Genomic DNA, 12,096 nt, shown 5'->3' on the forward strand with positions numbered 1-12,096 from the left:
CAGGAGGTGGCACAGTTGGTCCTCTGGTGTGGTCAGAACGACCTGGAGTTGAATCCACTCAAGACTGTGAAGATGACAGTGGACTACAGGAGGAACTCCCCATAAACCCCCCCAACAACACTGTGTCTACTGTGGACACTTTCTGGTTCCTGGGATCTGAAGTGGACCTCCCACGTAGACTCCATCAGCAGCAGATGATGTATTCCTTGGACAGCTCAGGAAGTTCAACCTGCCCCAGCAACTGCTCATCATCTTCTACACATCCATCATCTAGTCTGTCCTGTGCATCTCCATCTCCGTTTGGTTTCCCTCTGCCTCCAAACATGACAGACACAGACCTCAACCAACTGTTAGGTCTGCAGAAAAAAAAACAAACAAAACTGTTGGAGCCAGCCTGACCTCCATCCAGGACTTAGACCGATTGATCCAGGATCAGGAAGCGAGCTGGTAACATCTCTGCAGACCCCTCTCACCCTGGACACACCCTGTTTAAACTCCTCCCCTCAGTCGATGCTACAGAGCGATGTACATCAGAACAACCAGACACAGGAACAGTTTCTTTCCACAGGCAATCACACTGATGAACAACTGAACCTGCAAAAAACTCACTCATTCATATACCTCATGTACAACTTTGCACACATTTTATTTTCACTTTTTTTTTTATTGTGGACTATTTAGTGTTTTGTGTATATTTATACAGAAGAGAGAGTACAGCTCAAACTGAAGTCAAATATCTTGTATTCTTTGAAGATACTTGGTGAATAAAAGGTATTCTGATTCTGAGACAGATATACATAGATAGATAGATAGATAGATAGATAGATAGACTATATATTTAGTACATCAGTAAATTAAGATGTTGAACATTTGACTGATTAAAAAGACTAAAACTAGATGTTGAATTTCTGTGAGATTCATTCAGTTTTCAATATTACATCACTGCTTACAGCCATGCAGGTTATTTATTTTATTCATTTATGGGGGTTTGTTTCTTGGTTGTTTTTTTTTTTGTTTTTTTTTTGATGAATTCCTGTCCACTCAGCACAGGCGGTTTCCTTTCTTCAGAATAAGAAACACTGAGTTTCACTTTCTGTTTTCTTTTCCTCTGAAACGTGACTCAGTGTGTTTGTTTCGATTCTTCTGTACTTTCAGCATGTCCTCAGACAGCAGACAGCAGCTCCTCTGCTCCACTCAGACAGCATGTTGTCGTGGGGTGAGAACAGGCAGCGGGGCTTCAGGCTCCGAACGCCGGCGACGGACGGCGGGAAAGGCGAGGTTCACTTCTTAAATGTCCCCTTTAACCTCGCTGACCTGTCTGCAGGTCACAGCGTGCTCGCCTTCGTCAAAACCGACGGAACCGCGTCCATCATCCGGACCACCGAGGCCACAGGCGGTGGGCGAACGCGAGGGAAGCAGAGTGAGTGCATCACTTCCTGTTTACTGACCTCAACTCCAAACAGTGTTTTCGTGTTTGTTTTACGTCGGTTTGTATTTTTTTGTTGTGTGTTTGTTTGTTCTGCTGTTCATCTGTGTTGATGCCAGTACCCACAAAACTTGCTCTGTGCTTGTAGGTTGACCCTAGAGTCAGTGGGGGTCAGAGGTCAAACTTTTGTTTGATCTGTGTGTTTGTTCGCTGACTCTTCTCAGATCATTTGGCTGATTTTCACTAAATTTAACACATGGGTGACAGTCAACCCCATAATTTTGGTTAAAGAGTTTGTTTTGGCAAAGGTCAGCCTCGCTGGGGTCAACAGTCAAAATTATGATTTTTTTCTTCTTTTTCTTTTCTTTCACTTCAGTTTGAGCCAAACTTGGTGGTTGGCTCATATATGGAGTTGGATTCTGGAACTTGCCAGATCATGTCAAACTTACTAAGGTCAGTCTTTAGGGTCAAAGGTGAAAATTTTAGCTTTTCACTCCCATTCACACCAAACTTAGCTCACATATCTGGATCAGTTCTGGAAGAGTGCTCAGGGGATTGTGGCTGGCCCCTCTCACCTTGGTCCCAAACCGGTCCATCAAAACCAAAACCACATGACCCAAAAACAGCTTCTTCCCCTCCGCAGTCAGCCTCATCAATGAGTCTCAACCTGGGTCAAAGCTTATTGACCATAGGTGTGTAAACTGGCGATCTGTCCAGGGTGACCCCGCCTCTTACCCAGTGATGAGTGTAAAGAGGTACATGCGCTCTGTATGCATGGGGCGGGGGGACGGGGCGAATATATATTGGATTTGTCTACAACTATGATCATCTTTCGTCCTACAGTGCAAACCATGAAAAAAGTGGGAGTGAACTCATCACAAAGTCAAATAGTCTGCTTTTAGACTTGGTACAGTTCTGCCACCTGCTGGCCGAACTGCAAAATGCATCAGTGTCACAATACGTATTTGCAGGAAAATGAGAACAAACGACACCTTTCACATTACATATCTTAATGAAGTTTTGTGCCTTTAAGCTGAAAACTTCGATTTGTGGAAATCCAAATCAGAAAAAGTTAATAAGCAAAAATTTTTTTAAAAAAGCACAATAATCCTTACAATTAATTTGACTTCTGTTTCATTACAGACATTATAATAAACACAAGATATTTCATGTTTTATCATATTTCCTAATTTAAGCCTTGTACTTTTATGGCCAGTTTTCTGGAGAAAAGTGAGGGAAGCCACCAAGACACCTAGATAGATGCAAAGAAAAATGAGAAGCACTCGGAGAGCGCAAACCTCCACCAAGGCCATAGGGTCACTGACGTCACATGGAACACCCTTTGGCAAAGAGACTTATTCCATGTCATTTCACACATCTACTGTCATGTTCCAAATTCAGTGGTTAAACCCTTCGATCTTCAGCAAATGTGTTTATAAAGAGAAACTGCATGAACTACACGTTTTTAAAAAAAAATTCTAATAAGTTTATTTAATGAGGAGAAACAAATGCTAAATTATTGTTGTGTCATAACTTCATTTTTGTTCAGCCTTTGTGACCCGTCTTCATGAAATTAGATGCAAAAATGTTGAAATTGGGCCTATCCTGTAATGATAAAGAATCCTTAAAAAAATTACTGGATCCGGATCGTGTTCCGGATCATTACCAAAATTTACTGACATCTCAGTTAGGCCAAGATACACCCCTGGTAAAAATTTCATTGAAATCCGTTGAGGATCTTTTGAGTAATCCTGCTAACAAACCAACCAACCAACGGACACGACCGAAAACATAACCTCCTTGGTGGAGGTAAAAATAATTTAAAAAAAAAGAAAGAAAAAAGAGCCACACAGAGCTCTTGCGGGTTTAAAACAGTCTAGACATGTTTGAGTCATGATGTTTTCCATCCCGATTTTAATGTTCAGTGAGCAGATTTGAAAATGTAATCATCTTAGATACAATAGAAGGATTATTAAAGGGTTCACATTGTACCAAATCACCTTTTGGTTTTCAATAAAAATAAACATTTGACTTTGCAAATTTGACTCTTTGTTAATGCTAGTTTTCACGATGGAAAGAGTTGCCTACCAGTAGTATAATTTTTCTTTTAATATCAGTGAAAATATTACACTGTCATTCCACGAATGAGCAGATTGCCCAGTTGAGATGAATCAGGGGACCCCCCCCCCCCCCAGGAAAATAAAAAAACTTCTGGATCTTCCCTTGGGACTGCCTCCTTGAGATTTACCACACAGTATTATACTGTTTGTATTTCTTAATGACTGATGGAAATGAAGTCTAAGACATATTCAGTGACTTGGAGCACATTTGAGCAGGATTTGTCGCCATCTAGCGAATGATGTGAGCATTTCGGGATTTCTAATACACTTCCTACTTTTTGTGAAACCTCAAATTTTGTAAAAAAAAAAAAGGGCATTTATAAATATCAGAAATGACATCCCCGTATTGATGCATAAAAATTTGGATTTTGAGAGTTTTATTAGTAAAGCATCTGAAAGTCTTTCTTTCCAAAGGTTCTCAACCTAGAACACGTCTGAACATCATATTCCAGTGGCTTCCTGTCTGCTGTTCTTACAGAACGCGTGGATTACCAAAAGAGGATTCGGGCTGTGAGCTGCACCGATCGTGGCGTCACACTGCTGTGTGAGAGCGGAAAAGTTCTGTGTTTGGACCAAGTTCCCAATTATACTCCAAAGTAAGTCAGAGTTCTTCCAGGCAGGTGGCCACAAAGGATCTTCTGGATCACACCTTGTTGAAAATGTGGAGTTAAAACTCTGCTGTTTCCTCTTGGATTAGGCCTCTGGATGCTTCCTGGAACGTAGCGGTGTCACAAGTTGCTTGTGGAAGCCAGCATTCAGTCGCACTGACCAGAGGTACGGTGAAGTCCACACCATCCTGAAGTCAACTCAAATCAGACAACACCACTCCAATATGGTTCCCTCTAGACCAGGGGTCACCACCTGACCTCCCGGAGGTCACACCTGCCCTGCAGGTTTTACATCTTTACCTGCTGTAACCACATCTGGTTTGTCAAGTCTAGTATTTCCTAGCGTTTGATTGGCTGAGCACATCTGCCCTCATTGGTGGGTGGAGCCAGGAGAGTTCTAAAACATGCAAGAGGAGATCTCCAGGAGCAGGTTTGGTGACCCTGTTAGACTCTGAACTTTAAGTGTTCATTTTGACAGCATATTTAATCATAGTCATGCCTAAAATGTTATGTCGACTAAATATTGTAGGAGATTTAGCCGACTAAACTCTTATGATATTTAGTTGACGTAAACAATTCAGATGATGACTATTTTTTGGAATATACATTGCGTTTTTTTTTTTTTTTTTTACTAGTTTGGGCGATCCTGTGACTTTATACATCAAAAAAAAAAAATTGTAATTCCATCATTAATCATAAAAATTATGACTATGTTACAGAACTTTAAGGAATCAAATCACTAAACAAAATAAATAAAACAATAAATGACAATAATAAAAAAGAGACATAAACAATGCACAAAAATCTCAAATTAAAGAGCTGAAAAGCTCATTGGTTGAGTTAAAAGAATAAATGGAATAGTTTTTTTGACTGTGTTGAATGTTTGGTCTCCAAAGTAAAGGTCAAACAAGGTCGGTGTCCACTGGATTCTATGACATGTGACATATGTTACCCTGTAACATGATAACTAAGCATGACACAGGGTGCAAACTATTCCTTTATAAAATCCTATTAACTCAACCAAAAATTTGCATCACTTTTTAACAAAACTGGAGCAACTTTAACTTTTAACTTTTAAATTGACCTTTGTCACCATTTTTGCTGTTTTTACCCCATAACTCCAGAACATTCAGTCATAGATAGTCCAGACTGTACCTTTTTGGAATCTTTATGATCAGACAATTAATGTGATATAACTTTTCCATATGATTGGAGCATTTTTAAATTGTGAATTTTTTAAAACTCCCAGCAATAAACTGAGTTCTAAGCACTGTTTGGGTGCTGATTGTTGGAACACCACAGGCTAAAGACTTGTATGGGATTTGAACCCACAACCTTCTGATGGTGAGAGAAGGTGGCATTATCACAGCACCCCAATGAAAACTTACAAAAGTTCTCCTAATCATGCTTTTTTCACATTTTTCACTCACTTCACACCTCCAAAGAGTTGCAAAGAGTTGAATCTACACTTTCAGAGGTTTAACACCAAGAGAGGTAAAATAACACAGAAATGACTGAATTTAAAGAAGAGTTATTTAAAGGAGCTTGCTGCTGAATGGAGATTGTTCCTGCTCGCCACAGATGGTCAGGTGTACACGTGGGGTCAGAACTCCAGAGGTCAGCTGGGTTTGGGGACTCGACAGTCCGGAGCTGCTTCACCCCAGCACCTCCCGACTCTGTCGGCCGTCCCACTGGTGCACGTGGCTGCAGGCGGAGAGCAGAGCTTTGCCCTCTCCCTCTCTGGAAACGTGTTCGGTTGGGGCCGAAACGACTGCGGGCAGCTCGGTTTGGGAGACACAGCAGGTACCTCAGAAACATTTTAGGTTTCTGCTTCATCACTTTTAGTTATTTTTAAAGCATTTTTAATACTGTAATTGTTATTTATTATCCACTCATTTTGTAGTGACACTTCAGGGTTATTTTAGCCAACATAACTAAACCAGGGGTCACCAACCCTGCTCCTAGAGGTCACCTGCTGCAGCTGATTGGTCAATGCTGGTGTTTCCTCACCCCTGATTGGCTGATATTCAGACATACTGTTCTGTATTCACTGACAATACATATTAATTCTATAATAAATATGTTTTAAGACAGACATAAACCATCTCCTGTTTGCTCCTTGAATATGAAGAAAATTATTCACGTTTCCTGTGGATCGGAGCACACCGCTGTGATGACGAAGGTCTGACAAAAATATTTCATCACTGTAAAAAAACATATAAATAATAAAATTTCAATTTAACCTTTCCATGTATCTTTGACTTATTGAAATTTGAACACATAATTTTCATACAGAAAAATTAATGTTAAATAAAAGGGAGTGGAACCCAAATTAAGAAATAACAATTGTGATAATTTGTTGTTAATTTTTTATGTTTTTGGAGGAAAAAACAGTTTGTTTTGAGAGCTGATGTCCACAGTCAGACTTTGAAACTATTCTTGCCTCTTCAGGGCGGCGTGGTGTTCACGTTTGGCTCTGGTCGAAACGGGCAGCTTGGACACAACTCATTCCGAAATGAACTTCTTCCTCGGCTTGTTGCAGAGCTCTGGGGGGCAAAGGTCACCAAGATTGCTTGTGGACGGTACGGTACCCCAGAAAAAAATTTAATACTCCAGAAACAAGTGTGTGGCATAATTAAAATGTCAGTCATTTACACTTTCTGTTGATGCCAGTTAGGACCAAACACAGCAGTAACATTGAGGGTCATCCAAGGTCAAAAGGATTTGATTTTTAGAAAAAAATCTGCTTAAATTCAAAATCGCATGCCAAAGTCAAATTATGGTGCACAATGCTTAGGAGGTGTTTAGAATGACCACTCCAAGGTTAAAGATACGCCTTTGGTAACTATTAAACACTAATATGAAGTCATACGTCTGTCACCGTTCTACTGTACACATTACCTTTGATATTAGGGAACCTTAAAAGGTCAAACTCAAGTTCAGAACTATTTAAGTTAAACATTTTGGAGCCACTGTGGATTAAACCTTTTATAAAATGTTTCAGCTTCTCTGGTGGATGTTTGTGCTTCATGATGTTTGTACTTTATATTTGTGCTGCATGATGTTTGTGCTTCATGATATTTGTACTTTATATTTATGCTTCATGGTGTTTGTGCTTCATGATGTTTGTACTTTATATTTATGCTTCATGGTGTTTGTGCTTCATGATGTTTGTACTTTATATTTATGCTTCATGGTGTTTGTGCTTCATGATGTTTGTACTTTATGATGTTTGTGCTTCATGATGTTTGTGCCTCATGATGTTTGTGCTTCATGATGTTTGTGCCTCATGATGTTTGTACTTTATGCTTCATGATGTTTGTGCTTCATAATATTTGTGCTTCCTGATGTTTGTACTTTATATTTCTGCTTCATGATGTTTGTTCTTCATGATGTTTGTGCCTCATGATTTTTGTGCTTCATGAAGTTTGTACTTTATATTTCTGCTTCATGATGTTTGTGCTTCATGATGTTTGTGCTTCATGAAGTTTCTACTTTATATTTCTGCTTCATGATGTTTGTGCTTCATGAAGTTTGTACTTTATATTTCTGCTTCATGATGTTTGTGCTTCATGATGTTTGTACTTTATATTTCTGCTTCATGATGTTTGTGCTTCATGATGTTTGTACTTTATATTTATGCTTCATGGTGTTTGTGCTTCATGATGTTTGTGCTTTATATTTATGCTTCATGGTGTTTGTGCTTCATGATGTTTGTGCTTCATGAAGTTTGTACTATATAGTTGTGCTTCATGATGTTTGTGCTTCATGATGTTTGTACTTTATGCTTCATGATGTTTGTGCTTCATAATATTTGTGCTTCCTGATGTTTGTACTTCATGATGTTTGTACTTTATATTTGTACTTCATGATGTTTGTGCTTCATGAAGTTTCTACTTTATATTTCTGCTTCATGATGTTTGTGCTTCATGAAGTTTGTACTTTATATTTCTGCTTCATGATGTTTGTGCTTCATGATGTTTGTACTTTATATTTCTGCTTCATGATGTTTGTGCTTCATGATGTTTGTACTTTATATTTATGCTTCATGGTGTTTGTGCTTCATGATGTTTGTGCTTTATATTTATGCTTCATGGTGTTTGTGCTTCATGATGTTTGTGCTTCATGAAGTTTGTACTATATATTTGTGCTTCATGATGTTTGTGCTTCATGATGTTTGTACTTTATGCTTCATGATGTTTGTGCTTCATAATATTTGTGCTTCCTGATGTTTGTACTTCATGATGTTTGTACTTTATATTTGTACTTCATGATGTTTGTGCTTCATGAAGTTTCTACTTTATATTTCTGCTTCATGATGTTTGGGCTTCATGATGTTGGTGCTTCATGATGTTTGTACTTTATATTCATGCTTCATGGTGTTTGTGCTTCATGATGTTTGTACTTTATATTTGTGCTTCATGATGTTTGTACTTTATATTCGTGCTTCATGGTGTTTGTGCTTCATGATGTTTGTACTTTATATTTGTGCTTCATGATGTTTGTACTTTATATTTCTGCTTCATGATGTTTGTGTCTCATGATGTTTGTGCTTCATGAAGTTTGTACTATATATTTGTGCTTCATGATGTTTGTGCTTCATGATGTTTGTACTTTATGCTTCATGATGTTTGTGCTTCATAATATTTGTGCTTCCTGATGTTTGTACTTCATGATGTTTGTACTTTATATTTGTACTTCATGATGTTTGTGCTTCATGAAGTTTCTACTTTATATTTCTGCTTCATGATGTTTGGGCTTCATGATGTTGGTGCTTCATGATGTTTGTACTTTATATTTGTGCTTCATGATGTTTGTACTTTATATTCGTGCTTCATAGTGTTTGTGCTTCATGATGTTTGTACTTTATATTTGTGCTTCATGAAGTTTGTACTATATATTTGTGCTTCATGATGTTTGTGCTTCATGATGTTTGTACTTTATGCTTCATGATGTTTGTGCTTCATAATATTTGTGCTTCCTGATGTTTGTACTTCATGATGTTTGAACTTTATATTTGTACTTCATGATGTTTGTGCTTCATGAAGTTTCTACTTTATATTTCTGCTTCATGATGTTTGGGCTTCATGATGTTTGTGCTTCATGATGTTTGTACTTTATATTTATGCTTCATGGTGTTTGTGCTTCATGATGTTTGTACTTTATATTTATGCTTCATGGTGTTTGTGCTTCATGATGTTTGTACTTCATGTTTGTGCTTCATGAAGTTTGTACTTTATATTTCTGCTTCATGATGTTTGTGCTTCATGATGTTTGTGCTTCATGAAGTTTGTACTTTATATTTCTGCTTCATGATGTTTGTGCTTCATGAAGTTTGTACTTTATATTTCTGCTTCATGAAGTTTGTACTTTATATTTCTGCTTCATGATGTTTGTGCTTCATGATGTTTGTGCTTTCATGATGTTTGTGCTTCATGAAGTTTGTACTTTATATTTCTGCTTCATGACGTTTGTGCTTCATGACGTTTGTGCTTCATGATGTTTGTACTTTATATTTCTGCTTCATGATGTTTGTTCTTCATGATGTTTGTGCCTCATGATTTTTGTGCTTCATGATGTTTGTGCTTCATGATGTTTGTGCTTCATGAAGTTTGTACTTTATATTTCTGCTTCATGATGTTTGTGCTTCATGAAGTTTGTACTTTATATTTCTGCTTCATGATGTTTGTGCTTCATGAAGTTTGTACTTTATATTTCTGCTTCATGATGTTTGTGCTTCATGAAGTTTGTACTTTATATTTCTGCTTCATGAAGTTTGTACTTTATATTTCTGCTTCATGATGTTTGTGCTTCATGATGTTTGTGCTTTCATGATGTTTGTGCTTCATGAAGTTTGTACTTTATATTTCTGCTTCATGATGTTTGTGCTTTATGATGTTTGTGCTTCATGACGTTTGTGCTTCATGACGTTTGTGCTTCATGATGTTTGTACTTTATATTTCTGCTTCATGATGTTTGTTCTTCATGATGTTTGTGCCTCATGATTTTTGTGCTTCATGAAGTTTGTACTTTATATTTCTGCTTCATGATGTTTGTGCTTTATGATGTTTGTGCTTCATGACGTTTGTGCTTCATGATGTTTGTACTTTATATTTCTGCTTCATGATGTTTGTTCTTCATGATGTTTGTGCCTCATGATTTTTGTGCTTCATGAAGTTTGTACTTTATATTTCTGCTTCATGATGTTTGTGCTTTATATTTGTGCTTCATGATGTTTGTACTTTATATTTCTGCTTCATGATGTTTGTGCTTTATGATGTTTGTGCTTCATGACGTTTGTGCTTCATGAAGTTTGTACTTTATATTTCTGCTTCATGATGTTTGTGCTTTATGATGTTTGTGCTTCATGATGTTTGTACTTTATATTTCTGCTTCATGATGTTTCTTCTTTATATTTCTGCTTCATGATGTTTGTGCTTCATGATGTTTGTACTTTATGTTTTTTTTCTCTTAGGTATCACACGTTGGTGTTAACGGACTCCAGTAGGATCTATTCCTTTGGGTGTGGTGATCAGGGCCAACTGGGACGTGGAGACGATACTCATCCGTCTGTGCCACTGCCCGTTTACCTGCTGCAGTGTAATTTTCTTTGTGCTATAACTGAATTGATGACTGAGAATGCAGATTTTAATTTAATACTTTTTTGTTTGTTTGTTTGCAGCCACCAGTGACGACCTCAGAATTACAACCATCTACGCAGGAGGAGACTGTTCATTTGCAGCATACACAAATAACGAGGTACTAAACCAAATACTGTTGCTGATTATCCACAATAAAATGATTTTGATTCAACACAACACATTTTTCTTATAGTTTGCAGAAAACCACATAAAACCACCAATAAAAAAGTTTTATTTTTAAATTTGAAAAGTGCATTTTTTTTTTATAAGTCCCTCTCAAAAAGAACTGAATATCATGGAAAAGTTCAATATTCTTTGCCAGTTATCTCACAAAATTGTTAAGTCCACACAACCACGTCTCATGTCGATCAGACTAAAGTTTGGGTAGACCTAAAAAAAAAAAAATTCAAAGTGGGCAGAGTGGAAATGTTTCATCTGTATTATGTATGTTCAACCTTTTCTTTTTTTTTTTTTTTTTTTGGTAAAATCTTGTTGCTCAAAACAGTAATTATCTGCAGTCACAAAATGTATGATTTCTACAAAAAGTATTTTCACATTTTTGTTTTTAATTTTGTTTTTTTTGTTTGTTTGTTTGTTTTTTAATTTAAACAGGGAGCGCAAAAAGAACTAACTGATGTCAGCAACCAGAGTAAAAAGGAGAACTGTCTCGATAATATGATTGACAGGTGGATTTCTGAAAGAAATCCCAAGTCATGGAAAAAGATCAAAGCGTAAGTTCGGATAGGAATCTTTCACTGGGATGAGTCGGCGCCGTGCGTTCAGCTTCATACATTTATTTATCTCTGTTGCAGAGAAATCCACCAGCTGTTTTCTTCTGCATCGTGTCTGAATCAAAGCTTCCTCGACAGACGGTAAACACTTTCTGTGCACGTTCATCACGTCTTCCTGCCTGGTGAATTACAACTTTAATATTTTTTTCCTCTTAGAAACGATGAACATTTCTTGACCTCAGCGAAGTATTCCGCCTTGAACGTGTCACTTGCGAGATCTGCTTTCAAGAAGCTTTTAGAGAGGGATGACGTTTTGGCAGAAGTACGTGTGATCTCTGATCAATAATTAAAACTGTGTGGATGTTTACGCATGCTTAACTTACTCCATTTAAAAAAAGTTTATTTATTTTTTAAATTATTTTCCCTCTAGAATCATGATGACTTGTTTTTAATCATTTACGTAATTTGCTTATTTACAGTTTTGATCAAAATCAATAGTCACAATTCACTGTGATTCTTAAATATTCAGTTATAACGGAATATAAATATTGCTTATGTGCACTTAACAAA

General features: G+C 37.3%; 1 protein-coding gene across 1 annotated transcript in view; it reads left to right on the top strand.

The window, feature by feature from the left end:
- Positions 1-1,033: 1,033 nt before the first annotated feature.
- herc5.1 (HECT and RLD domain containing E3 ubiquitin protein ligase 5.1) overlaps positions 1,034-12,096 on the top strand; it is a 39,441-nt gene continuing 28,378 nt past the window's right edge. The window contains exons 1-11 of the mRNA XM_034177225.1: positions 1,034-1,420; positions 4,025-4,142; positions 4,244-4,320; positions 5,736-5,957; positions 6,245-6,336; positions 6,606-6,736; positions 10,630-10,754; positions 10,837-10,913; positions 11,408-11,526; positions 11,608-11,667; positions 11,743-11,848. Coding sequence (XP_034033116.1) covers positions 1,204-1,420; positions 4,025-4,142; positions 4,244-4,320; positions 5,736-5,957; positions 6,245-6,336; positions 6,606-6,736; positions 10,630-10,754; positions 10,837-10,913; positions 11,408-11,526; positions 11,608-11,667; positions 11,743-11,848 — 1,344 coding nt within the window. The 5' untranslated portion in view covers positions 1,034-1,203. The remainder of the gene's footprint in view (positions 1,421-4,024; positions 4,143-4,243; positions 4,321-5,735; positions 5,958-6,244; positions 6,337-6,605; positions 6,737-10,629; positions 10,755-10,836; positions 10,914-11,407; positions 11,527-11,607; positions 11,668-11,742; positions 11,849-12,096) is intronic.

Source organism: Thalassophryne amazonica, chromosome 8, assembly GCF_902500255.1.
Source record: "Thalassophryne amazonica chromosome 8, fThaAma1.1, whole genome shotgun sequence".
NCBI classification, from domain to species: Eukaryota; Metazoa; Chordata; class Actinopteri; order Batrachoidiformes; family Batrachoididae; genus Thalassophryne; species Thalassophryne amazonica.